Source organism: Nomascus leucogenys, chromosome 2, assembly GCF_006542625.1.
Source record: "Nomascus leucogenys isolate Asia chromosome 2, Asia_NLE_v1, whole genome shotgun sequence".
NCBI lineage: Eukaryota > Metazoa > Chordata > Mammalia > Primates > Hylobatidae > Nomascus > Nomascus leucogenys.
Window position 1 is genome coordinate 63606135 of NC_044382.1, and position 23124 is coordinate 63629258.

Genomic DNA, 23124 nt, shown 5'->3' on the forward strand with positions numbered 1-23124 from the left:
CAAAATAGCGGTTAATATTATAGACGACTGGTCATATACAGGCACCATTCTGAGTTCTTTACATCCATTAAAACGTTGGCATCTATGAGTCCAACCCTATTACAGTCATGTGTAGCTTAATGAGAGGTATGCATTCTAAGAAATGTGTCTTTAGGCAATTTTATCATTGTGCAAACATCGTAGAATGTACTCGCACACCCCTAGATGATACTGGCTGCTACACACCTTGGCTGTCTGCTTTAGCCTATTGTTCTTACGCTTCAAACCTATACACTATTAGGCAATTTTAACACAATGGTAAGTATTTGTGTAGCTAAACATAGAAAGGTACAGTAAAAATACCATTTTATAATCTTAAAAGAATCTTTTTTAGCTGAAAAAGTGATTTGAGACAGGGAACCTGGTTTTCAAGAAAACCAGAGCCAGAGTAAGTCAACAACTTTTATTATCATTCACATATTTAATAAAAGAGAGACAAGTGGAGTAAATGGGTCATGGTTGTATGGAAAAAATTCCAAGTTTATATAGGTCACTCTTTCTACATCTGTGAGCAGGGCTGTCCCGGCATCAGGCACAGCAGCTACACTTGTCCGATGCCCCTTTGCAGATGCAACCTTGGGCACACAGGGTAGCAGGAGCAGCAGTCTGGGGAAGAAGGGGAGAGTGAGAGGTCAGAGCAGACTCGACCGGAGATCTCTCTGCCCTGACAGAGGCCTGGCTCAAGGCCTGCCTCCAGCCCCAGAGGACCCTTAGTTCAGGGTGGCATCGCTCTGTTAGGAGTCAACTGGTGGATATTTGGGGTGAGGGTATTCCAGTGAAAAAGCTGCCCAGAAAAACCTATACCTGGGAGATGACAGAAGACTGGAGAGGCAGTGACTGGGGCTACAGGGACAAAGGAAAGCCAGTTCCCCAGAACCATATGCTTCAGTGAGGAAAGTCCTGAAGTGCCAGGTCTGTGCTTGGCAGGCTGGTGCACACACGTGCCCTCAGTTTCCCCATTTTAAGAATGAAAGTTGGGAATCAACTATCTTGTGTTTTTCCAGCTGTGATCCTGAATCACTTGCCAGAAAGGGGATGTGGGAAGCTGGTCACTGTCCTACTCTTGCCTGCTGAGCTCTGGGTTCCCTCCTCTGACTCTGCCCGGCACCCCGATTCCCAGGGAAGGCCCCACACTCACTCTTCTTGCAAGAGGTGCATTTGCACTCTTCGCATTTGCAGGAGCTGGCATAAGTGCAGGACCCAGCTGCAGGAAAGAGAGAAAGGCAGTGAGCGGTGAGCGTGGTGCAGGGTTAGGAGCAGGCCCTCAGCATCCTCTTGCTCAGTGCACGGGAAACCTGGTACCTTTTTCCACTCAGGCACATGGAAGCCCAGCCCCACCTTTTCTCCACAAAGGCTCGGATCGGCAGGCGCCCTCTCTTTCATAGCACACGGGGACTTCAGTGGGAAATCTTGAAGAAGCAATGTTTCCCACCTCCCTACCAGCCCAGGCAGCTCAAATGCTGGACAGAGCACTGGGTCCCAGCTCAGCACCTCTGGCCTATAGGTGACCTGGAGCAGGGGCAGTTTTGAGCCTCATTCCTCTCTCCTTAGAAATGGGAGGCGCTGGGACAACGGTAATGTTCTCAGTGATAATAATGAAGGCGATTGGTAAGAGAAAAAGCACCAGAAGTACAAAGTAAAATAATCCACTTTAGGTAGAGCTCAAAATGCACCTGCCTCCTGCCGAAGGGACATTCTATCCTCTGGCATGAAAATGGAGATCCTAAGGCCCCCAAACCCGGCATCCTTTATCAGTGGCGCAGGAGCAGTTGAGGTCCATCTGGAGACCAGGTGAGGCTGGAGCACCTAAGCCGGAGGCGAAGAAGCAGGCAAGCCGGTGGGAGGGGGAACAGAGCTCAGGAGCCACCTCTGGCTTTGCAGTTAGGGAGGGGTGCCGGGCGCAGAGGCCCCGCCCCAGGTCTGGCCCCCGCTCCCGCAGTGTCAGAGGCGCCCTACGGTTCAGGGCCGGGCTGTGCGCAGCAGACCGGCCCGGCGCAGGATCCTCCCTAGCGCTGCCGGTGCGCACCCTGGGGGCGGCCCTTTGACTCCTGCTCGCTTTGGAAGGGCTGTGCTCCCGGCGGTAGGCGGCGTCCCTGCTATAATCCCAGCCCTACCGAATTTCCAGGGGATTGGGGTCCACTCCTGCCCCTGAGCGGTCCGGGAACCCAGCCTCAGGTGGTCGCGGTGTCCCCAACCCAGCACCCCGCACCAGTGACCTGAGCTTCGCCTCTGTGGGAGTCTGTGTGCTACCCCAGCCTAGTGCTCATGTCCCTAGACAGGACCGAGGCGGGAAGTGCAGCGAGGGAGTTGTGCAGAGGACAAGCCTCCCATGTGACCTGTGCCTCACCTGCATTGCCAGCCAGGTCCTTTGGCTACGTTTGTCTTGTTCACAGCAACAGAGCAGACACACAGCCCTGCCTCCCTCCCTTCCATTCCACACTCCTGGGAAGGTGATGGGCACATTTGTCCAAGTCCTCTTTTGCTTTAACTTCTAGGGGCTTTCCACAGCCTCACTGGCCCACTAAGCCCAAGGATGGAGCTTCCCAAAACTTGGAATGTTCCCAAGGGATGGATCTTTTCCCTGATGTGCTCACCCTTGCATTAAATTAAGAAGCATGAAAAGCAACCCTCAAGAGAAATACTCTTAATGACAGCATCTTACTAATCAGATGACAACACAAGGAGATAAGTAATTAGCCTAGGACAGAGGGTGGAAGTGGTGCCGCGAGTCTCAATCCACTCAGCTTTTCAAGGCAAATAGGTCAATGATGAAACTTCCCTTTGGCCTGACTATGTCTTCAGCACCTCTTTACTGCTTGAAATCTTTAAACAAAAACAAATGTCAAGGTTAATCCAGAAAGCAACAAAAGTGATACAGAGGGATATATATATAATTGTATGGCTACCTTCCATGTCTGCAAAGTGAGACTGATTCTTATTTTCAGTAGTGTCGAAGAGTTTGCTTTTTCCATAAATACATTAAGGAAATATGATTGTTTAAAAGAAAACGTTATGGAAAATAACAGCGCAGGTGTTGACAGAAATGGCAAGAATCCTTTTGCATCTGTTATGCAGAAGGGACTGTCTTGCTCATGGCTTTATACATGCAGTGTGGATCCCTATTTGTGGATGGGTAGGGGTTCCTCTCTGATCCACAGGTCATATGCTCATGTTATTGATGGGAACAACATGGGACATACAGCTAAGCCCACCAGGACTGGCTTATTTGTCTGGAAGTACTAAAATGTCCCTATGCTATGAATAAAGAGAATAAAATCATAGCTATTACAGACTACTTGAGACATGCCAAATTCTATATTAAGTTCTCTGTATGAATTAACTGATTTGTTCCTACCAGCCAGACCCTGTAATTATGCACGGGAAAAGGGCAGGAGCCTGAACCACAGAGAGGTTGTGTCACCCTGGTATAAATGACACACCTGAAATTTACACTTGTGCAACATCATTCCTTCAACCACCACCCTATGTCACTATGTCATGTAAAACACAAGGATGTGAAAAACCTGGCACAGGGACAGCAGAGAGAACAGTAATGAGCTGGCAGTCAATCTCTCTTCACAGCTCTTAACTTCCTTGAGCATCAGTGTGCCATCTATCCAGTCAGGGCACAATCGAGTCAACTAACCAGGGTCCTTCCAGCTAAGAACTGTGACAGGCAGAGCTTAGCATCCACTTACACAATGATCTGCCAGCTCTGGAGGGGGCATGAGGACAGCTGTACCTTAAGTTCATCTATACCTGTTGTGCTGAGTTGTGTGACCTTGGGCAGGTTCTTAACTACTCTAGAGGACAGTGCTCCCCTGCATAGGAAGCCTCTGCACACATGGTCTGTCTGGTTTGTGTGAAGATCAAATGACTTGAAGGGTGGGAAAGGCTTGTTTTCTGTCCAAATGCTGGAGCAGTGTCTTATGCTGGAGAGTTGGTGCAGAAGGTCACCCACATATCCTTAAGACCAGATCAGCAAGACTCCAAACCCATTCCCAACTTCCAGTCCACAGTCATGCTTCCAAGGAACTGGCTCTTTCCCAAGGAGCTTGATGGGATCTAACAGGATTCTCTGTCTGGAAAGTCCATGTGGACAAATGATTATAACAGCACTCTTCATTGAGTCCTAGCCAGGTGCTAGGCCACTATCACATTTCAACCCAATGTAGAGATATAACCTTCTTTCTACAAATGAGTAAATGAAGCCTCAGAGAGGTTAAGTGCCTTGCCCAGGTCACACAGCCAGTAAGGGATGAAGTGGGCTGTGAACCTGCTTGTCTGACACCAAAATGCCTGCACTTTGCCCAGGCTGCTTTCTCTTCTTGTTTTATTTTAATTTTTTGTTTTACATAGAGAGAGATTCTCACTATGTTACCCAGGCTGGTCTCAAACTTCTGGCCTCAGGCAATTCTCCTGCCTTGGCTTGAGCAGAGCATGACGTGAGCCATTGAAGTGCTGTGAGCCACTGTACCTGGCCAGGCTACCTTCTGAAATCCCCTCTTCACAAAGCACCTTTAGGCCAGCATGATGCTTACTCTTGGGCCATGTGACTCCTCTTCCTCTTTGAATATTAAATAGCAATTCCCTCACCAAATAGCCAAATAACTAACAGTTGCCATGAAGTACAAGACACCCAGGGCCTTCCTCCTTCCTACTGAACATCACTGCACCTTACAACAGGTGTGCAGCATTAGTATTTTATTTTTCCTGTTATTTTGTTCTTTATGTTATTTTGAGATTTCCTTGTTGAATATAAAAAATGAACTTTGTATTTTTATTTTTCATACTTATTCAATCTATTTATCTCACCAAAGCATAGGTCCATGACTGATTCCTGTGCCGTCCTATCATCTGGCATGATGCTCTTACATTTTTAGCTAGGAAATAGACCTGAGGCAGATGACCCGACTTGCCTTAAGGCACTCAGCATATAGGATGATCCCAGCTCTGCTGGGTCTGAGATGTCTTATTTCAGGACACCCCTCAAAAAATCAGAGGCAGAATAAGGCCAATAATGTTTATTATCATTCCCATATTTCACTTAAGAAAACAGACATAGTAAATGGGTTAGGTTTGTACTTAAAAAAAAAAAAACTAGGTTTGTAGGGGTTGCATTATTTACATCTGGGCGCAGGGCTGTCCCAACATTAGACACAGCAGCTGCACTTCTCCAATGCCCCTTTGCAGATGCAGCCCTGGGCACATTTGGCACAGCCCACAGGGCAGCAGGAGCAGCAATCTGGGGAAGAAGGGGAGAGTGAGAGACCAGAGCAGGCTTGAACAGGGATCTCCCTGCCCCAACAGAGGCCTGGCTCAAGCTGTGCCTCCAGCCCCAAAAGACGCTTAGTTCAGGATGGCATTGCTCTGTCAGGAGATCTTTGCGGTGAGAGTCTTGCCATGAAAAAGGTACCCACCCTTCCTGTGCCCAGGACAGGGCAGAAGACTCGAGAGGGAGTGACATGCTGTTTGCAGTAAAAGGGAAGGACAGTCTCCTAGAATAATATACCTAAGTGAAGAAAGTCCTCAGGTATCAGGCCTGTGCTTGGCAGGCTGGTGTGCTCTCTTGGTGTCAGTTTCCCCCTGGTAAGAATAAAGATTGGGAATTAACCATCTCTAGTGTTCTTCCAGCTGTGATCCTAAGTCATTTGCTGAAGCAAGGGGACGTGGGAAGTTCGTCATTGGTCTGCTCCTGTCTGTGGAGATCTGGGATCCCTCCTCTGACTCTGCCCAGCCCCCAGATTCGCAGGGAAGGCCCCACACTCACTCTTCTTGCAGGAGGTGCATTTGTACTCTTTGCATTTGCAGGAGCTGGCACAGGTGCAGGAGCCACCTGCAAGGAAGAAACAGGCAGTGAGCAGTGAGTGTTGTGTGCCTCCCATCCACCTCAAGCAACTCAGTGCTGGACAGAGCACTGGGTCCTAGTTCAGCACACCTTTGGCCTTGAGGGTGACCTGCAGCTGGGCAGTTTTCAGCCTCAATCCTCTCGCCTCAGAAATGGGAGGCACTGGAAAGACGGCAATGTTCTAAGTGGTGATGAAGGCGCTTGGCGGGGAGACAGCTCGAGAAGTGCAAAGCAAAGGAGTCCACTTTAGGAAGAGTTCAAAATGCATCTACCTCCTGCCCCAGGGATGTTCTATTCTGTGGTATGAAAATGAAGATCCTAAGATCCGAAACCAGGCGTCCCTTACCAGTGGCGCAGGAGCAGCTGAGGTCCATTTGGAGATCAGGTGAGGCTGGAGTTCCTAAGCCAGAGGCGAAAAAACGGGCGAGCCAGTGGGAGGCGGAACAGAGCCCAGGAGCAGGCCGCCTGACTTTACAGTCAGGGCAGGGTGCTGGGTGCAGAGGCCCCGCCCCAGGTCTCGCAACCGCCCAGCTCAGTGTCAGCGCCGCCCTGGGTTCAGGGCCGGGCTGTGCGCACCAGGCAGGCCGGGTGCAGGATCCTCCTTAACGTGCCATGTGCGCACCCCGGGGGCGGCCCTTTGGCCGCCTCCGCTCACGCTCGCTTTGGAGGGGCTGTGCTCCTGGCGGTATGCGGCGTCCCTGCTATAATCCCGGCCCTCCCGAATTTCCCGGAGATTGCACTCCATTCTTGCCCTGGGCGGTCCGGGATCCCAGCTTCAGGTGGTCGCGGTATCTCCATCCCTGCACGCCGCACCAGTGACTCTGTGGGAGTCCCACCTCTGTGGGAGTCCCGCCTCTGTGGAAGTCCATGTGCTACCCCAGCCTAGTGCTCACGTCCCTAGATAGGACCGAGGCGGGAAGCGCAGCGAGGGAGTTGTGTGCAGAGGACCAGCCTCCCATGTGACCTTCGACCCACCTGCATAGTCACCCAGGTCCTTTGGCCTCGTTTGTCCTCTTCACAGCAACAGGCCGGACATAGGGCCCTGCCACCCTCCCTTCCATTCTCCACTCCTGAGGGGGCGATGGGCATATTTGTTTAAGTCCTCTTTTGCTTTAACTTATTTTGGGCTTCCCACAGCCTGGCTGGCCCACCAAGACTAAGGACATCCAAAGCTTGGGACATCACCAAGGGAGGGATCTTTTCCCTGATGTGGTGACTCTGCATTAAATTAAGAAGCATGGCAGGCCGGGCGCGGTGGCTCACGCTTGTAATCCCAGCACTTTGGGAGGCCGAGGCGGGCGGATCACGAGGTCAGGAGATCGAGACCACGGTGAAACCCCGTCTCTACTAAAAATACAAAAAATTAGCCGGGCGTGTTGGCGGGCGCCTGTAGTCCCAGCTACTCGGAGAGGCTGAGGCAGGAGAATGGCGTGAACCCGGAAGGCGGAGCTTGCAGTGAGCTGAGATTGCGCCACTGCACTCCAGCCTGGGCGACAGAGCGAGACTCCGTCTCAAAAAAAAAAAAAAAAAAAAAAAATTAAGAAGCATGGAAAATGCTTATTTCCCTTTCAGAATTTCTGACTATTGCAGAGCTTTTGGTCTCGGCCAGACCCTGTTTAGTCACTTTGGCTATTTGAACCCTCTCAGCAACCCTCAAGGGGAATACTCTTTATGACAGCATCTTACTAATTAGACAACGACAACACAAGGAGATAAGTAACTAGCCCAGGACAGAGGGTGGAAGTGCCGAGGCAAGAGAATAGGTTCTGGCGGCAGTGAACCTGAGGCTGATTCACGGTCTTTCTAGAACTAAACCAAAAGGAAAACCCCAACTTTCCACACCCAAGTAACAAAAGGACCAGAGGCTACTTCATTTGCAGCTCCTCCCCACTTTGTCTGCATGGCAGATGAGAAATTGAAAGTACCTCCGATTTGTCCCTTATGGCAACCAGTTGGGCTGCTCTTGGGCTACATCTTCATCTGCACGGGAGTAACTTTATAACTTCACTTCAGCTTCTAATTGGTTGCTTTCTGCAATCAGTCAGACTGATAGCGGGCCACTACTTCATGTACATAGTAACCGATGAGAATCCTCTAGAGGATATTTAAACCATAGAAAATTCTATAACCAGGCCCTTGAGCCACTTGCTGGGCCAGCTCCCACCCTGTGCAGTATACTTTTGTTTTCAATAAATCTCTGCATTTGTTGCTTCCTCCCTCCCTTACTTTGTACATTTTGTCAAATTCTTTGTTCAAGGTGCTAAGAACCTGGACGCCCTGCACCAGTAACAGTGGTACTGTAGGTCTCGATCCAGTCAGCTTTTCAAGGGAAAGAGGTCAAGGGCAAACTTTTCCTTTGGCCTGGGTATGTCTTCAGCACCTCTTTACTGCTTGAAATCTTTAAACATAAACAAACGTCCAGGTCAATTCTGGAAGTGACAGAAGGGATATATATGTAATTTTATGGCTACCTTCCATATCTGCAAGTGTGACTGATTCTTTTTCTCAGTAGTGTCAAGGAGTTTGCTTTTCCTTTAAATATATTAAAGAAATATGATTACTTAAGAGAAAATGTTAAGGAAAATAACAGCGCAGGTGATAGCAGAAATGGCAGGGATCCTTTTGCATCTGTTATGCAAACAGGGACTGTCTTGCTTGTGGCTTTATATATCCAATATGGATCCATATTTGTGGACTAGTGGAGGACCCCCTCTGGGCCACAGGTCATGTGCTCCTGTTATTGATGAGAACAACATGGGACACACAGCTAAGCTCACCAGGCCTGGCTTATTTGTCTAGAGGTAGAAAAATATCCCTATGCTATGAATAAAGATTAAAATCAAAGCTATTAGAGACTACTCAACACAAGCCAGGCACCATTTTAAGTTCTTTACATGTTTTAAGTGATTTGCTCCTACCAGCAGACTCTATTATTATGTCAATTCACAGTTGAAGAGACTGAGCCACGGAGAGGTTGTGTCACTCACATATAAGTGACGCAGCTGGGATTTGCACTCATGCATGCTGACTGCATCATGGTGCCCTTAGCAACCACCCTATGTCACCATGTCATGTAAAACCCAAGGACACTGAAAATCTGGCACAGAGACAGCAGTGGGAAGGACACTGAGCTAGCAGTCAATCCCTCTGCATAGCTCTGTGACCTCTCAGCCTCAACATGCCATCTCACCCATCAGAGGCACAGCTGCACTAACTAATCAAGGTCCCTTCTAGCTCTGAATTGTGACAGACAGTTCTACAGAGGAAGAAATGGAGGCTCAGAGAGGTTGAGCAACCTGCCTAGGTCTCACAGCCAGTAGGTGGTGAAGTGGGCAGTTAAACAAGACTGCCCTGACCCTGAACCCCGTGCTCTTTACACAGGCTGCCTTCTGGAACCCTCTCTTCAAAAGGGGCACCTGCAGGCCAGCATGGTCCTGATGCCTGGCTCACTTGACCCCTTTTCTTCTTGGAACATCAAATAGCAATTCCCGCAACAAATAGCCAGAGGAACTAATTGCTGCCATTAATTACAAGTTACCTGGGGCCCCCTACTCCTTCCTAGTGAACACCACCACACTTTAGAAACTGCATAATATGCCATCACCTCCGCATAGGCGGACTCAAAGTACTTCATCTGGAACTAATCCTTCTCTGTACTCCATCTTGCTGGGAAGATCCTGGGTAATTTCCTCCACTCCCCCAGTCACTTTGCTTGCCTGAATTAACCAAGGGCTGGAATTGAAGGAGGAACGGATTTCAGCCTGACCTAGGGAGAAACTTCTGAAGATTCGGAGACAAGTCACAACATGGAACTCTCAGAGATACCAAGAGTCACATCGGTGACCCTGGACAGGCCAAGACTGATGGTTCCATGTGGGGATGTCCTGGCTGGTGCTGTTGAAGATGTGTGACCCACATACTGGGGCCAGTCTGTGAACTGTTTCCAGTCTGAAATATACATCTTAGAACAAATGTGTAGTGTAATTTTATTTTTCCTATTTTGTCTTCCATATATTTATTGAAATTGTCCTGTTCAATATAAAAAATGGATTTGGTGTTTTTTCTTTTTGTCATACTAATAGATTTTATCTTACCAAAGCTTGTCTGTGACAGATTCCTGTGGCATTATATCATCTGTCATCATGCTCTTACATTTTTATTTAAGAAACTGACCTGAGGTAGGTACCTGATTTGCCTTAAGGCGCTCAGTGTGTAAGATAATAGGACAAGGTCCCGGCACCCAGGTCTCTGGACTGTCAATGCAATCCACCATCCCAGCTCTGTTGGGTATGGGGTCCCTTATTTCCAAGGCACACAAAGAAAACCAGAGCCAGCATTAAGTCAACAACTTTTATTATCATTCACATATTTCATTTAAAAAAATACAGTAAATGGGTCAAGGTTGTATGGAAAAAAATTCCAAGTTTGTGCAGGTCGCTCTTTCTACATCTTCGAGCAGGGCCATCCCAACATCAGGCACAGCAGCTGCACTTCTCTGATGCCCCTTTGCAGATGCAGCCCTGGGCACACTTGGCACAGCTCATGGGGCAGCAGGAGCAGCAGCCTGGGGAAGAAGGGAGAGTGAGAGGTCAGACCAGACTTGACTGGGGACTTCTCTGCCCCCAAAGAAGCCTGGCCCAAGCTCTGTCCCCAGCCCCAGAGGACACTTAGTTCAGGATGGCATGCACTGTTGGAGATGGGAGATAAGTGGTGGATCTTTCGAGTGAGGGTCTTCTGTGAAAAGCTTATCTCCATCTGAACCCCAGACCTGGCAGAAGGCTGGAGAGGCATGACTGGGGTTATCAAGGATAAAGGAAGGCTGGCTCCCCAGAACCACACACTTAGGTGAGAAAAGTCCTTAGGTGTCATGTCTGTGCTTGGCAGGCTGGTGCACTGTCTTGGCCTCAGTTTGTCTATTTTAAGAATGAAACTCGGGAATCCATCATGTCTAAAAATCTGGCTCTGATCCTGAATCAGTTGCTGGGGAAGGGGATATGGGAAATTGATCACTGGCCTACTCCTGCCTGCCGAGCCCTGCGTTCCTGCCTCTGACTTGGCTCAGCCCCAGATTCCTGGAGATGGCCCCACACTCACTCTTCTTGCAGGAGGTGCATTTGCACTCTTTGCACTTGCAGGAGCCAGCGCAGGTGCAGGAGCCACCTGCAAGGAAGAGAAAAAGGCAGTGAATTTGATACAGAAGATAACAGCAGTTGCTCAACAAATGCTCCCAGCTGAGTGCATTGCCAGGCCTGATAGATAGCTCCTGTCCGACTCAGGGCACCATGAAGCGTAATCTTACTTCTATCTGTAGAGGCTAGGGTGGGCTTTATGTCCTTAATCCTGAAAAACCAATAACCCCTGTCTCCCAACCACCCCAGGAACTGCACAGAGTACTGGGTCTCAGCCTAGCAGTCCCCGACTACCTGGGTGACATGGAGCAGGAGAATTATGAGTCTGAGTCCTCTCGCCTCTGAAATGGGAGGTATTAGAATAGGAATGTTCTAGGGGTGATGAAGGCACTAAGTGGAAAAGCACTAGATCAATGAAATAAATGACTCCACTTAGCTAGAACTCAAAAAACACCTCTACTCCTAGGGACATCTATCCTGCGGCGGGGAAATAGGTATCCTAAGGACCAGAAACCTAGCATCCCTTACCAGTGGCGCAGGAGCAGTTGGGGTCCATTTTGAGCTGCGGTGAGGTTGGAGATCCCGAGCAAGAAGTTGAGAGGCTATAAGGCGCACGTGGAAGGCCTGGTAGGGCCCAAAGGCCAGCGGCTGCTTTTATGGTCAGGGGAAAGAGGGCCGGACGCAAAGGCCGCGCCCCGCCCCCGCGCCCCCGCCCCGCGCCCCCGCGCCCCGCCCCGCGCCCCGCCCCGCGCCCCGCGCCCCGCCCCGCGCCCCGCCCCGCGCCCCCGCCCCCCGCGCCCCGCGCGTCTGAGTCCGCCCCGCCCGAGGTGATGACCTGGGCTGGGCTTTGCGCAGCAGAAAGGCAAGGCGCACAGTCCACTGAGCTCTGCTGGGTGCGGACCACGGGACCACCCCCTCCCCGCTTTGGCGCCCGCTAAAGCGGGAGTGAGTTTACGCCCGGGGTACGGGGTTTCCCAGTTTCCCCGAAGTTGTCTTCCACCTTCGTCCCCGCGCGTTCCGGGAACCCAGCCTTGGCGTTTCGGTCGTCTCCACCCCACCCCTCTCACAGTTTTCAGCTCGGCCTGTCCCGAAGTCTGAGTGCAGCCACAGCCTCCTACTCCTGTCCCCGGATCGGCGGAGTGCAGAGCGGGGAGCGTGCGGTAGCGAGCGAGTTGTGTGCAGAGCACCCGCCACCGATGTGGCTTTCGTTTCTCCTCGTCCCTTGCCCTGCCTGTCCCTGTCCCTGTCCCTAGGTCCCTCGGACCCGCGCCTTCGTACACAGCAACAGCAGGAGCACGGGTCGGCCTCTCTCTCCCGTCCATTCTCTTCGCCTGAGAGGATGTGGGGGCACATTTGTCCAGGTCCTCCTTTGCAGACAAATCTCCATGCTCCCCACAGCCTAGCCGGCCACCACAATACCAGCTGGCAGTTCTGGACATGTGGGATATCCCCAAAAAGGAGATGACTTCATGTGATGTGCTGATCCAGCTTTAAATTAAAAAGCAGGATGGGGCGGGGGGGTGGCGGGAAGCTGTAGTCCCAGCTACTTAGGAGGCTGAGGGGGGAGGATCACTTGAGCCCAGGACTTCGAGTCCTGCCTAGTCCACATAGCAAGTCAACTTCTCTAAAAAAAAAAAAAAAAAAAAAAAAAAAATTAAAAAGCGAGACATCTAGTTATTTCTCTTCAGTATACCTGACTATTGCATAAAATGGAGTCTATACCTATCCCTTTCTAATCACTTTCATTCACAGCCACCTCTGGAGTGACCTACCAGAGAAAGAACTCACTCTTCACCATGGGATGGCACCAAGTCATTCTTTAGGGATCTGTCCTCATGACCCCAAAAGCTCCCACTAGGCCCCACCTGCAATAGTAGAGGACACATTTCAACATGAGATTTGGCAGTGACAAAATATCTAAATCATAGCACCCATGTAGGATTCAAGAAACTAAGAAGTTGGGTTCCAGCACTACAGCCACTTTTAAGCCTAAAATCCAATGTGGATCTCAAGTTGTGGAGGGAAATCAGAAAATAAAAATAAGGGATGAAGTTTCTGTGCCACATTTGGCATGAGAGTGGAAGTGATCATGTATGGTCCCTACCCATATGGTGTGGCAAAGTGCAGTACCATTTTACGGGAGTGTAAACTCAGTGAGGTAACCTGGCTGGCCTGAAGGTGTTCACATTATTAGTGGCTCACATTTCCATCCAGAGCCTGGTCTCTAAGCTCGCGGTTTAACCCCCACCCAGTCCATTTTTCCCAAGACACACAAAGAAGAACAGAGTAAGATTCAAGTCAAAATTGTTTTATTGTCATTCACATATTTAATATGAAAAGAAATGCAGCAAATGGCTCAGGGTTGTATTAAAGAAAAAAAAACCAGGTTGTGGAGGTTGTTCTATTAACATCTGGGAGAAGAGCTGTCCCCACATCAGGCACAGCAGCTGCACTTCTCTGACGCCCCTTTGCAGATGCAGCCCTGGGCACACTTGGCACAGCCCACGGGGCAGCAGGAGCAGCAGCCTGGGGAAGAAAGGGAGAATGAGAGGTGGCAGTAGACTTCACCAGGCACCTCCCTGCCCCAATAGCAAGCCTGGCTCCAGCTCAGACGCCAGACCCAGAGGAAGCTTTTTTCGTCTGGCACAGGTCTGTTCTGAAACCATAGATGGTACAGTTGGGGTTTGTGCCCCAAGAGAAAAATGCTTCCCTGCCCCGTCTGAACTGAGGGCAGTAAGCCTGGAGAGGGAATGACACGGGTAACGAGGGCAAAGAAATCCCAGTTCCCCAGAAGGATGCACTCAGGGCCAGCCTTGAGTTCCCTCCCAACCTTAGCCACAGCCCCAGATTCCTGGAGATGGCCCCGCACTCACTCTTCTTGCAGGAGGTGCATTTGCACTCTTTGCACTTGCAGGAGCCAGCGCACGTGCAGGAGCCACCTGCAAGGAAGAGAAAAACGCAGTGGGCAGTGAGTGAGATGAAGAAGGTACAGCAGTGGGTCAATGAATCTCCAGTGCCCCCTCCTCTGTGCAGGGCCAGCCCTCAGAGCTCCTTTCCCACTCAGGACAGAGGAACAGAAGCCCCATGTCCTCCCCACTTATGCTGGGAAGGGCAAGCACCCTCCTGTTTCGCCCCACCAGGAAGGTCCCAGGTGCACACCCAACCCAGGAATACTGAGATTGCGAGTCAGAACCTTCTGTCCTGAACCCTGAAGACTCAATGTCTCTAGCCCCCGGTTCCACCTAATTGCTCAGATCCTGGAGGAGAACACTGGGGCCCAGCCAGCAGGACCCTAAGCAACTGGGTGATGTGGAGCAGGACTGCCTTGAGCCTCAGTATCCTTAACTCTGACTCAGAGGCCCAGGATGGAGGGCAGTGCTCTCAGAGGGGAGATGAGAAAGAAAGCACCTAAGGAAGTAAAGGAATTCCCTTCCGCTCAGAACTTAAAATGAGACCTCTTCAAACCCAGAGACCCTCTGTACTGGCGCTGGGAAATGGGAATTCCAGGGCGCAGAGTCGGGCTTCTCTTACCAGTGGTGCAGGAGCAGTTGGGGTCCATTTCGAGCTGCGGTAAGGCTGGAGATCTCAAGCGATAAACGGAGAGATCGCAAGGCGCACGTGGACGGCGTGGTGGAGCGCCACAGCCTGCGGCCGCTTTTCTAGTCAGGGGAGGGGGCCGCGCGCAGAGGCCCTGCCCCGCGCTTGCACCCGCCCCGCTGGGTTCGCACCGCCAGCGGTCCTGGGCGGGGCTGTGCCCAGCAGAAGTGCCGGGCGCACCATCGCCTGAGCTCCGCTCTGGGAGCGCCGCGCGATCGCCCCTTTGGCGCGGGTTTGCGCGGGACGGGCTGTGTGCCGGGTGGTACGCAGTGTCCCCGAGGTCCCGGCTGCCTTTTCCAGTTTCCCCGAAATTGCCTTTGCCTTCCACCCTCCTCCCCGCGAGTTTCGGAACCCCAGCCTTGGCGTCGCGGGCGTCTCCACCCCACCCCTCGCCCCGCCGTTTTCAACTGGGCCTGTCCCGGAGTCCGGGTGCAGCCTTCCTGCTCCCGTCCCCGGATCGGTTGTGTGCGGAGCGGGGAGCGTGCCGTAGGGAGCGAGTTGTGTGCAGAGCACCCGCCACCGATGTGGCTTTCGTTTCTCCTCGTCTCCCGCCTTGCCTGTCCCTGTCCACACCTAGGTCCCTCGGACTCGCTCCTCCGTACACAGCAACACGGGGAACACGGGTCGGCCTCTCTCTCCCGTCCATTCTCTTCGCCTGAGAGGATGTGGGGGCACATTTGTCCAGGTCCTCCTTTGCAGATAAATCTCCATGCTAGCCACAGCCTAGCCGGCCACCCCACTACCGTCTGGCAGTTCTGGACCTGTGGGCTGTCCCCAAAGAGAGATGACTTCAGATGATATGCAGACTCTGCTTTAAATTAAAAAGCAAGATGGGTGAGGTCGCGGGAAGCTGTAGTCCCAGCTACTTAAGAGGCTGAGGCGGGAGGATCACCTGAGCCCAGGAGTTGGAGTTCTGCCTAGTCCACATAGCGAGTCAACATCTCTAAAATAATAAAATTAAAAAACAAGACATCCAGTTATTTCTCTTCAGTATACCTGACTATTGCATGACATTGAGTCTACACCAGTCCCTTTTTAATCTCTTTCATTCTTTGAATCCTCACAGCAATCCTAAAGGGAAATACTATTTATGAACCCGTTTTGCTAATAAGAGGACTGATTTGCTAATAAAAGGAAATGTCCAAGTAACTGGCTGGTCGTCACAGAGATAAAAAGTTGTGCCCTTATTTAAATACAACCAGTCTCTTAAAGGAAAGTGTCCATGATCAAGCCTTCCTTTGGCCCAGGTATGTCGTCAGCGCTTCTCTATCGCTGGAAATCTTCTAAACAACAGGAGACCGGCGCCGTGGCCCACACCTGTAATCCCAGCACTTATGAAGGCCGAGGCGGATGAATCACCCGAGGTCAGGAGTTGGAGACCAGCCTGGCTAACATGTCGAAACCCTGTCTCCACTAAAAATACAAAAATTATCCTGGCATGGTGGCAGTTGCTTGTAATCCCAGCTACTGGGGAGGCTTGGGCAGGAAAACCACTTGAACCCGGGAGGCAGAGTTGGCAGGTTGGGCCATTGTACTCCAGCTGGCTGACAGGGGTAAAACTCTGTCTCAACAAACAAAAACAAAAACAAAAACAAACCAAAAACCCTCAAATAAACAACAGGAAGCTACCAGCTCTACGATGGGCAGTGGCCAAAGCAATCCATAAGTGTAATACACACACACTTACAAACACACACATTAATTTGGGAGCTATCTTCCATGTGTGAGACAAGATTGAATTTCATTTTCTCAGGTGGAAAATAATTTGCTTTCATAAAAATATGTTTAAGAAGTATTGATCTTTTCAAGGTAAAATATTAACTAAAAGATGGTGCAGGTGGTAACAGAAATGGTAGTCATTCTTCTGTATCTGACATGAAGCACAGAATCTTCCTCATAGCTTTATAACCCTAGTGTTGATTACAATTTTGTGGGAACACTGAATGGCTCTTTAGACCACAGGACACATGCTCATGTGGTAGATGAGGGTAACAGGATACACAGCTGAGCACTCCAGGCCTTTTTGTGCAAATAAATAAATATCCCCTAAGCTCCATAAAATGAACAAAATAAGCAATAGCTAATATTATAGACCACCCACTCCTTGTACCATTCTAAGTTCCTGATATGTATTAAATCCTTTAATCCTATAAGCCAGAGGTTAGTATTATACCCCTTGTACAGTGAAGGAGACTGAGCCACAAAGAGGTTGTGCCATGCAGCTAAAGGTAACAGAGGTGGGATTTGCACTCATGCATGCTGATGGCAGCATCGTACCCTCAGCCACCACTCTATGCCACTAAGTCACATGAAAGATAACGACACCGAAAATCTAACACAGAGGCTAGCACAGTAGGAAGTGCACTCTGTGGACAGGAATGTCTCCCTGCACAGCTCTGTGACATCTCTGGGTTTCAGTTCTCATCTCTCAAGCCAAGAGCAACATTCATCCATCCCAAAGAGTCTTTGTATCGTTGAACTGAGATAGGCAAGATTTAGCATCCAGTGGCATCATAATCTACCAGCTGTGGCCAGGGCCACAGGCCAGGTTTAGCATAGGTTCATTGGTCCCTTTACTTCTGAGCTATGTGACATTGGGTAGGTTACTTAACGAATCTGGAAGACAACATAAGCACTCCAGGCCCTGCGTATTTGCCGTCCCAGTCTTGAGGACTGTGGCTCTCGTTCCTAAGGTCGTGTGATCAGATGATATGAAGGATGGGAACGGATTTTTATGTCTGCTCAAATGTAGGGGCAGCATGTTATTGACAAGCACTTTCCGCAGAAGGTCATCCACATTCCTCCTGGCAGGGTCAGCCTGGTTGCAGTCCCGTTCCCAGCATCCAATCCACAGCAATGCTTTCAAACCTATAAGGTTTCTCTTAGCTTTGGGATTTAACAGGATTCATTTTCCAAAAAAGCCAGTGTAGAGAGAATGCTTATAACTGCTACTATTTATTAAACCCTAGTCACGGGCTAGACCATGCTGTCATTTAATCCCTGCTTTGAAATATAATCTGCTTTCTACAAATAAGGAACTGGAGGCTCAGAGAATTTCAGTGATGCACTCAGGCCACACAGCCAGTACGTGGTGAGGTGGGCTGTGAACCAGGACTGCCTGACACCAAAACCCATGCCCTAGGCACAGGCTGCCTTCTGAAATCTCCTCTTCACAGGGAAGCAGTGGGCAAGCATGGTCCTGACCTCTAGGTCAGGAGGATCATATACCTCTTTGACTGAATGTCAAATAGGATTCCCTCCACAGAGCCAAGGGAACTAATCATTGGCTTTAATTAGAAGTCAGCCAGGGCCTCAGTCCTTCCTAATGAGCACCACCACACCCTCCAAACTGCAGAATTGGCCATAATGCCTGTATAGGCAGACGTGAAGTATTTAATTTGGAACCCATGATCACACACACTTCATTTTGCCAGGAACAAGCCAGGCATTTCCTTCCATATTCCCAGTCACTTTAGTGGTTGGAAGTCGTCAAGGGCTGAAATGTGAAAGAAGAACAAATTCAGCCTGAGTTTGGGAGGAATTTCCAAAGATTCAGAGCCAAGTCACAACAGGGAGCTCTCAGGTGTCAACGAGTGTCCTGTCAGCGACCCTGGGCAGACCAAGCCTGATGGTTCCTTGTGGGGATGTGCTGGGCAGTGCTACTCAAGGTGTGTGAGCCACACACTGGGGCCACTTTGCTGTCTCCTTTCTTTTCTTTTTTTGAGACAGAGTCTCAGTTGCCCAGGCTGTAGTGCAGTGGCACAATCTTGGCTCACTGCAACCTCTGCCTCCAGGGTTCAAGTGACTCTTCTGCCTCAGCCTCCCGAGTATCTGGGATTACAGTCGCATGCTATCATGCCCAATTAATTTTTATATTTTTAGTAGAGATGAGGTTTCATCATGTTGGCCAGGGTGGTCTTGACCTCCTGGCCTCAAGTGTTTCACCCACTATAGCCTCCCAAAGTGCGGGAATTACAGGCCTGAGCCCCTACAACTGGTCTAGTTTGCTATTTCTGGTCTGCAATGCATATAATCATATGTTCAAAGTTTGTACATCTTTCATTTCCTGTTATTTCTTTCTTTATTGAATTTTTTTTTTCTTTTTTTGAGACGGAGTCTCGCTCTGTCGCCCAGGCTGGAGTGCAGTGGTGTGATCTTGGCTCACCGCAAACTCGGCCTCCCTGGATCACGCCATTCTCCTGCCTCAGCCTCCTGAGTAGCTGGGACTACAGGTGCCTGCCACCACGGCTAATTTTTTTGTATTTATAGTAGAGACGCAGTTTCACCGTGTTAGCCAGGATGGTCTGGATCTTCTGACCTTGTAATCCAACTGCCTTGGCCTCCCAAAGTGCTGGGATTATAGGCGTGAGCCACCACACCCGGCTGTTTATTGAATGATTTCTCGTTGAATCTAAAAAATGACTTTTGTATTTTATGTTGTATTTCATTATCTCCATAATTGTTATTGTTACATTTAACAAGGTTTAAGCCTGTGATGGATAGGAAATAAAAACTGTCCCTTCACCGTAGTGCGTCAAAAGCCCCATTGTTTTAGCCTGTTTGCATTGCTATAAGGGAATCCCTGAGACTAGATAATTGATAAAGAAAAGTTTGTTAGGACTTCAGCTTCTGCAGGCTGTGCATAAGTGTGGTGCAGGCATCTGCCTTTGGTGAGGGCAACAGGAAGCCTGCAATCCTGGCAGAAGAACAAGGGGGAGCAGGCACATCACGTGGAGAGATAGGGAACAAGAGAGAAAAGGGAATGGTGCCTGGCTCTTTTAAACAGCCAGCTCTAGAGTGACCTACCAGAGGAAGAACTCACTCTTCACCATGAGATGGCACCAAGCCATTCTTTAGGGATCTGTCCTCATGGCCCCACATTTCAACATGAGACTTGGCAGTGACAAAACATCCAAATCATGGCACCCATGTAGGATTCAAGGAACTGAGGAGTTGGGTTCCAGCGCTGTACTACTTTTGAGCCTAAAATCCAATTTGGATCTGAAGTTGGGCAAGAAAATCAGAAAATAAAAATGAGGAATAAAGTTTCAGTGCCACATTGACATGAGACAGGAAGCGATCATGTATGACTCCCACCCATATGGTGTGCACAGTGCAATACCATTTTATAAAAGTGTAAACTCAGTAGCTGGCCTGAAGGTGTTCACATTGTTAGTGACTCACATTTTCATCCAGAGCCTGGTGTCTAAACTCCTGGTTTAACCCCCACCCAGTCCATTTTTTCCAAGACACACAAAGAAGACCAGAGTAAGATTCAAGTCAAAATTGTTTTTATTGTCATTCAGATATTTAATATAAAAAGAAATGCAACAAATAGCTCAGCGTTGTATTAAAAAAAATCCAGGTTGTGCAGGTTGCTCTATTCACATCTGGGAGCAGAGGTGTCCCCACATCAGGCACAGCAGCTGCACTTCTCCGACGTCCCTTTGCAGATGCAGCCCTGGGCACACTTGGCACAGCCCACGGGGCAGCAGGTGCAGCAGCCTGGGGAAGAAGGGGAGAGTGAGAGGTGGCAGCTGACTTGACCAGGCACCTCTCTGCCCTAATAGCAAGCCTGGCTGGAGCTCAGAACCCAGATCCAGAGGATGGTTTTTTCGTCTGGCACAGCTCTGTTCTGAAACCATAGGGGGTACAGTTGGGGTTTGTGTCCCAAGAGAAAAACGCTGCCCCATCTGAATTTAGGGCAGAAAGCCTGGAGAGGGAATGACACGGACAATGAGGGCAAAGAAAGCCCAGTTCCCCAGAAGCAGGTACTCAGGGCCAGCCTTGAGTTCCCTCCCAACCTTAGCCACAGCCCCAGATTCCTGGAGATGACCCCGCACTCACTCTTCTTGCAGGAGGTGCATTTGCACTCTTTGCACTTGCAGGAGCCAGCGCACGTGCAGGAGCCACCTGCAAGGAAGAGAAAAACGCAGTGGGCAGTGAGTGAGATGAAGAAGGTACAGCAGTGGGTCAATGAATCTCCAGTGCCCCCTCCTCTGTGCAGGGCCAGCCCTCAGAGCTCCTTTCCCACTCAGGACAGAGGAACAGAAGCCCCATGTCCTCTCCACTAACGCTGGGAAGGGCAAGCACCCTCCTGTTTTACCGCACCAGGAAGGTCCCAGGTGCACACACAACCCAGGAATATTGAGACAGCGAGCCAGAACCTTCTGTCCTGAACCCTGAAGAGTCAATGTCTCCAGCTCCCCGCCCACCCTGATTGCTTGGAGCCTGGACAGACCACTGGAGACCAGCCAGCAGGACCCTGACCAAATGGGTGATGTGGAGCAGGACTGCCTTGAGCCTCAGTATCCTTAACTCTGACTTAGAGGCCCGGGAGGGGGGCAGTGCTCTCAGGGGCGTGATTAGGCAGAAAGCACCTAACGAAGCGAAGGAGTCCCCTTCCGCTCAGAACTTAAAATGCAACCTCCTCAAACCCAGAGACCCTCTGTACTGGGGCTGGGAAATGGGGATTCCAGGGCGAAGAGATGGGCTTCCCTTACCAGTGGCGCAGAAGCAGTTGGGGTCCATTTCGAGCCAAGGAGATGCTGGAGCTCCCACCGAAGACGCCAATAGGCAGGCAGGCAGCTGGAATGCGCGCCGGAGCCCTGGAGCCGGCTGCTCCTTTTTTCAGACGGAGGTGGGGCCGAGCTTAGAGGTCCCGCCCTGCGCTTGCACCCGCCCCTCTAAGTGCGCGCCGCCCGCGATCCGGGGCCGGGCTGTGCGCAGCAAAAGAGCCGGGTGCACCATACCCTGAGTTCTGCGTGGTGCGCACAGCGGGACCGCCCCCTTTTTTCGGCCGCTCGCGCGGGAAAGGGCTGTGCGGCTGGCGTCCCAGAGGTCCTGGCCGGCTTTCCCAGTTTCCCCGAGGTTGCTTACCAGCTGTCTCCCCGCGTGTTCCGGGACCCCAGCCTTGGCGTCGCTGTCGTCTCCTCTCCACCACTCCCACCGTTTTCAGCTCGGCCTGTCCCAGAGCCCGTGTGCAGTCCTCTTGCTCCCGTCCCGGGATCGGCTGTGTGCAGAGCGGGGAGCGTGCGGTAGCGAGCGATTTGTGTGCAGAGCACCCGCCACCGATGTGGCTTTCGTTTCTCCTCGTCACTCGCTTTGCCTGTCCCCGTCCACACTTAGTTCCCTCGGACCCGCTCCTCCATACATAGCAACACGGGGAACACGGTCGTCCACTCTCTCCCGTCCATTCTCCTCGCCTGAGAAGATGTGGGGGCGGCACATTTTTCCAGGTCCTCCTTTGCATGTAAGTCTCCATGCTCCCCACAGCCTAACCGGCCACCACAATACCGGCTGGCAGTTCTGGACATGTGAGATGTCCCCAAAGAGAGATTACTTAAGGTGATATGCAGACCGTGCTTTAAATTAAAAAGCAAGATGGGGGAGGTGGCGGGAAGCTGTAGTCCCAGCTACTTAGGAGGCTGAGGCGGGAGGATCACTTGAGCCCAGGAGTTGGAGTCCAGCCTGGACAACATAGAGAGTCAACGTCTTTAAAAAAAACACACAATTAAAAAGCAAGACATGCCGTTATTTCTCTTCAGTATAGCTGACTATTGCATAACATTGAGTCTATACCAGTCCCTTTCTAATCCCTTTCGTTCTTTGAATCCTCACAGCAATCCTAAAGGGTAATACTATTTATGAACCGGTTTTGCTAATCAGAGGACTATAAAGAAAAGAGTTCAAGTAACTGGCTGGCGGTCACAGAGATAAAAAAGTTGTGCACTGGCCGGTCGCGGTGGCTCACGCTTGTAATCCCAGCACTTTGGGAGGCCAAGGCGGGCGGATCACGAGGTCAGGAGATCGAGACCACGGTGAAACCCCGTCTCTATTAAAAATACAAAAAAAAAAAAATTAGCCGGGCGTGGTGGCGGGCGCCTGTAGTCCCAGCTACTTGGGAGGCTGAAGCGGGAGAATCACTTGAACCTGGGAGGGAGAGGTAGCAGATTGCGCCATTGCACTACAGCTGGGTGACAAGTGCGAAATTCTGTCTCAAAAAAAGAAAAACAACCAAAAAAAATCCCCAAATAAGCAACAGGAAGCTACCAGCTCTACCATGGACAGTGGTAAAAGCAATCTGTAAGTGTGATACACACACATATTAATTTGGGGCTATCTTCCACGTGTGGGACAAGATTGATTTTCATTTTTTCTGGTGGAAAAGAATTTGCTCTTCATAAAAACACGTGTAAGAAAATATTAATCATTTCTGTGTAAAATATTAACTAAAAGACGGTGCAGGTGGTAACAGGGCAGTCATTCTGTATCTGACATGAAGCACAGAGTCTTCCTCATAGCTTTATATCCCTAGTGTTGATTACAATTTTGTGGGAACAGTGAAAGGCTCTCTTTGGACCACAAGACACGTGGCATGTGGTAGATGGGAATAACAGGATACACAGCTGAGCACTCCAGGCCTTTGTGTGCAAATAAATAAATATCCCCTATGCTCCATAAAATGATCAAAAAAAGCAATAGCTAATATTGTAGACTGCCCACTCCTTG

General features: G+C 50.3%; 4 protein-coding genes across 4 annotated transcripts; all 4 read right to left on the minus strand.

Moving 5' to 3' along the window:
• Positions 1-5048: 5048 nt before the first annotated feature.
• Positions 5049-6293, minus strand: LOC100590738 (putative metallothionein MT1DP). Its single transcript, XM_003262988.3, has 3 exons — positions 6234-6293; positions 5810-5875; positions 5049-5284 (listed from the first exon to the last, which is right to left on the minus strand). The coding sequence occupies exons 1-3, from the start codon at positions 6259-6261 to the stop codon at positions 5193-5195; spliced, it is 186 nt and encodes a 61-aa protein (XP_003263036.2). The 5' UTR covers positions 6262-6293; the 3' UTR covers positions 5049-5192.
• Positions 6294-10223: 3930 nt separating this feature from the next.
• On the minus strand, positions 10224-11656 carry LOC100604647 (metallothionein-1A). Its single transcript, XM_012504907.2, has 3 exons — positions 11545-11656; positions 10982-11047; positions 10224-10451 (listed from the first exon to the last, which is right to left on the minus strand). Exons 1-3 carry the CDS (start codon positions 11570-11572, stop codon positions 10360-10362), a joined length of 186 nt encoding a protein of 61 aa, XP_012360361.1. The 5' UTR covers positions 11573-11656; the 3' UTR covers positions 10224-10359.
• A 1647-nt stretch (positions 11657-13303) lies between these two features.
• On the minus strand, positions 13304-14678 carry LOC115830444 (metallothionein-1E-like). Its single transcript, XM_030796762.1, has 3 exons — positions 14548-14678; positions 13890-13955; positions 13304-13542 (listed from the first exon to the last, which is right to left on the minus strand). The coding sequence occupies exons 1-3, from the start codon at positions 14573-14575 to the stop codon at positions 13451-13453; spliced, it is 186 nt and encodes a 61-aa protein (XP_030652622.1). The 5' UTR covers positions 14576-14678; the 3' UTR covers positions 13304-13450.
• A 5209-nt stretch (positions 14679-19887) lies between these two features.
• Positions 19888-21256, minus strand: LOC100604314 (metallothionein-1E-like). The gene is made up of 3 exons (XM_003263077.4): positions 21117-21256; positions 20461-20526; positions 19888-20118 (listed from the first exon to the last, which is right to left on the minus strand). Exons 1-3 carry the CDS (start codon positions 21142-21144, stop codon positions 20027-20029), a joined length of 186 nt encoding a protein of 61 aa, XP_003263125.1. The 5' UTR covers positions 21145-21256; the 3' UTR covers positions 19888-20026.
• Positions 21257-23124: the final 1868 nt, after the last annotated feature.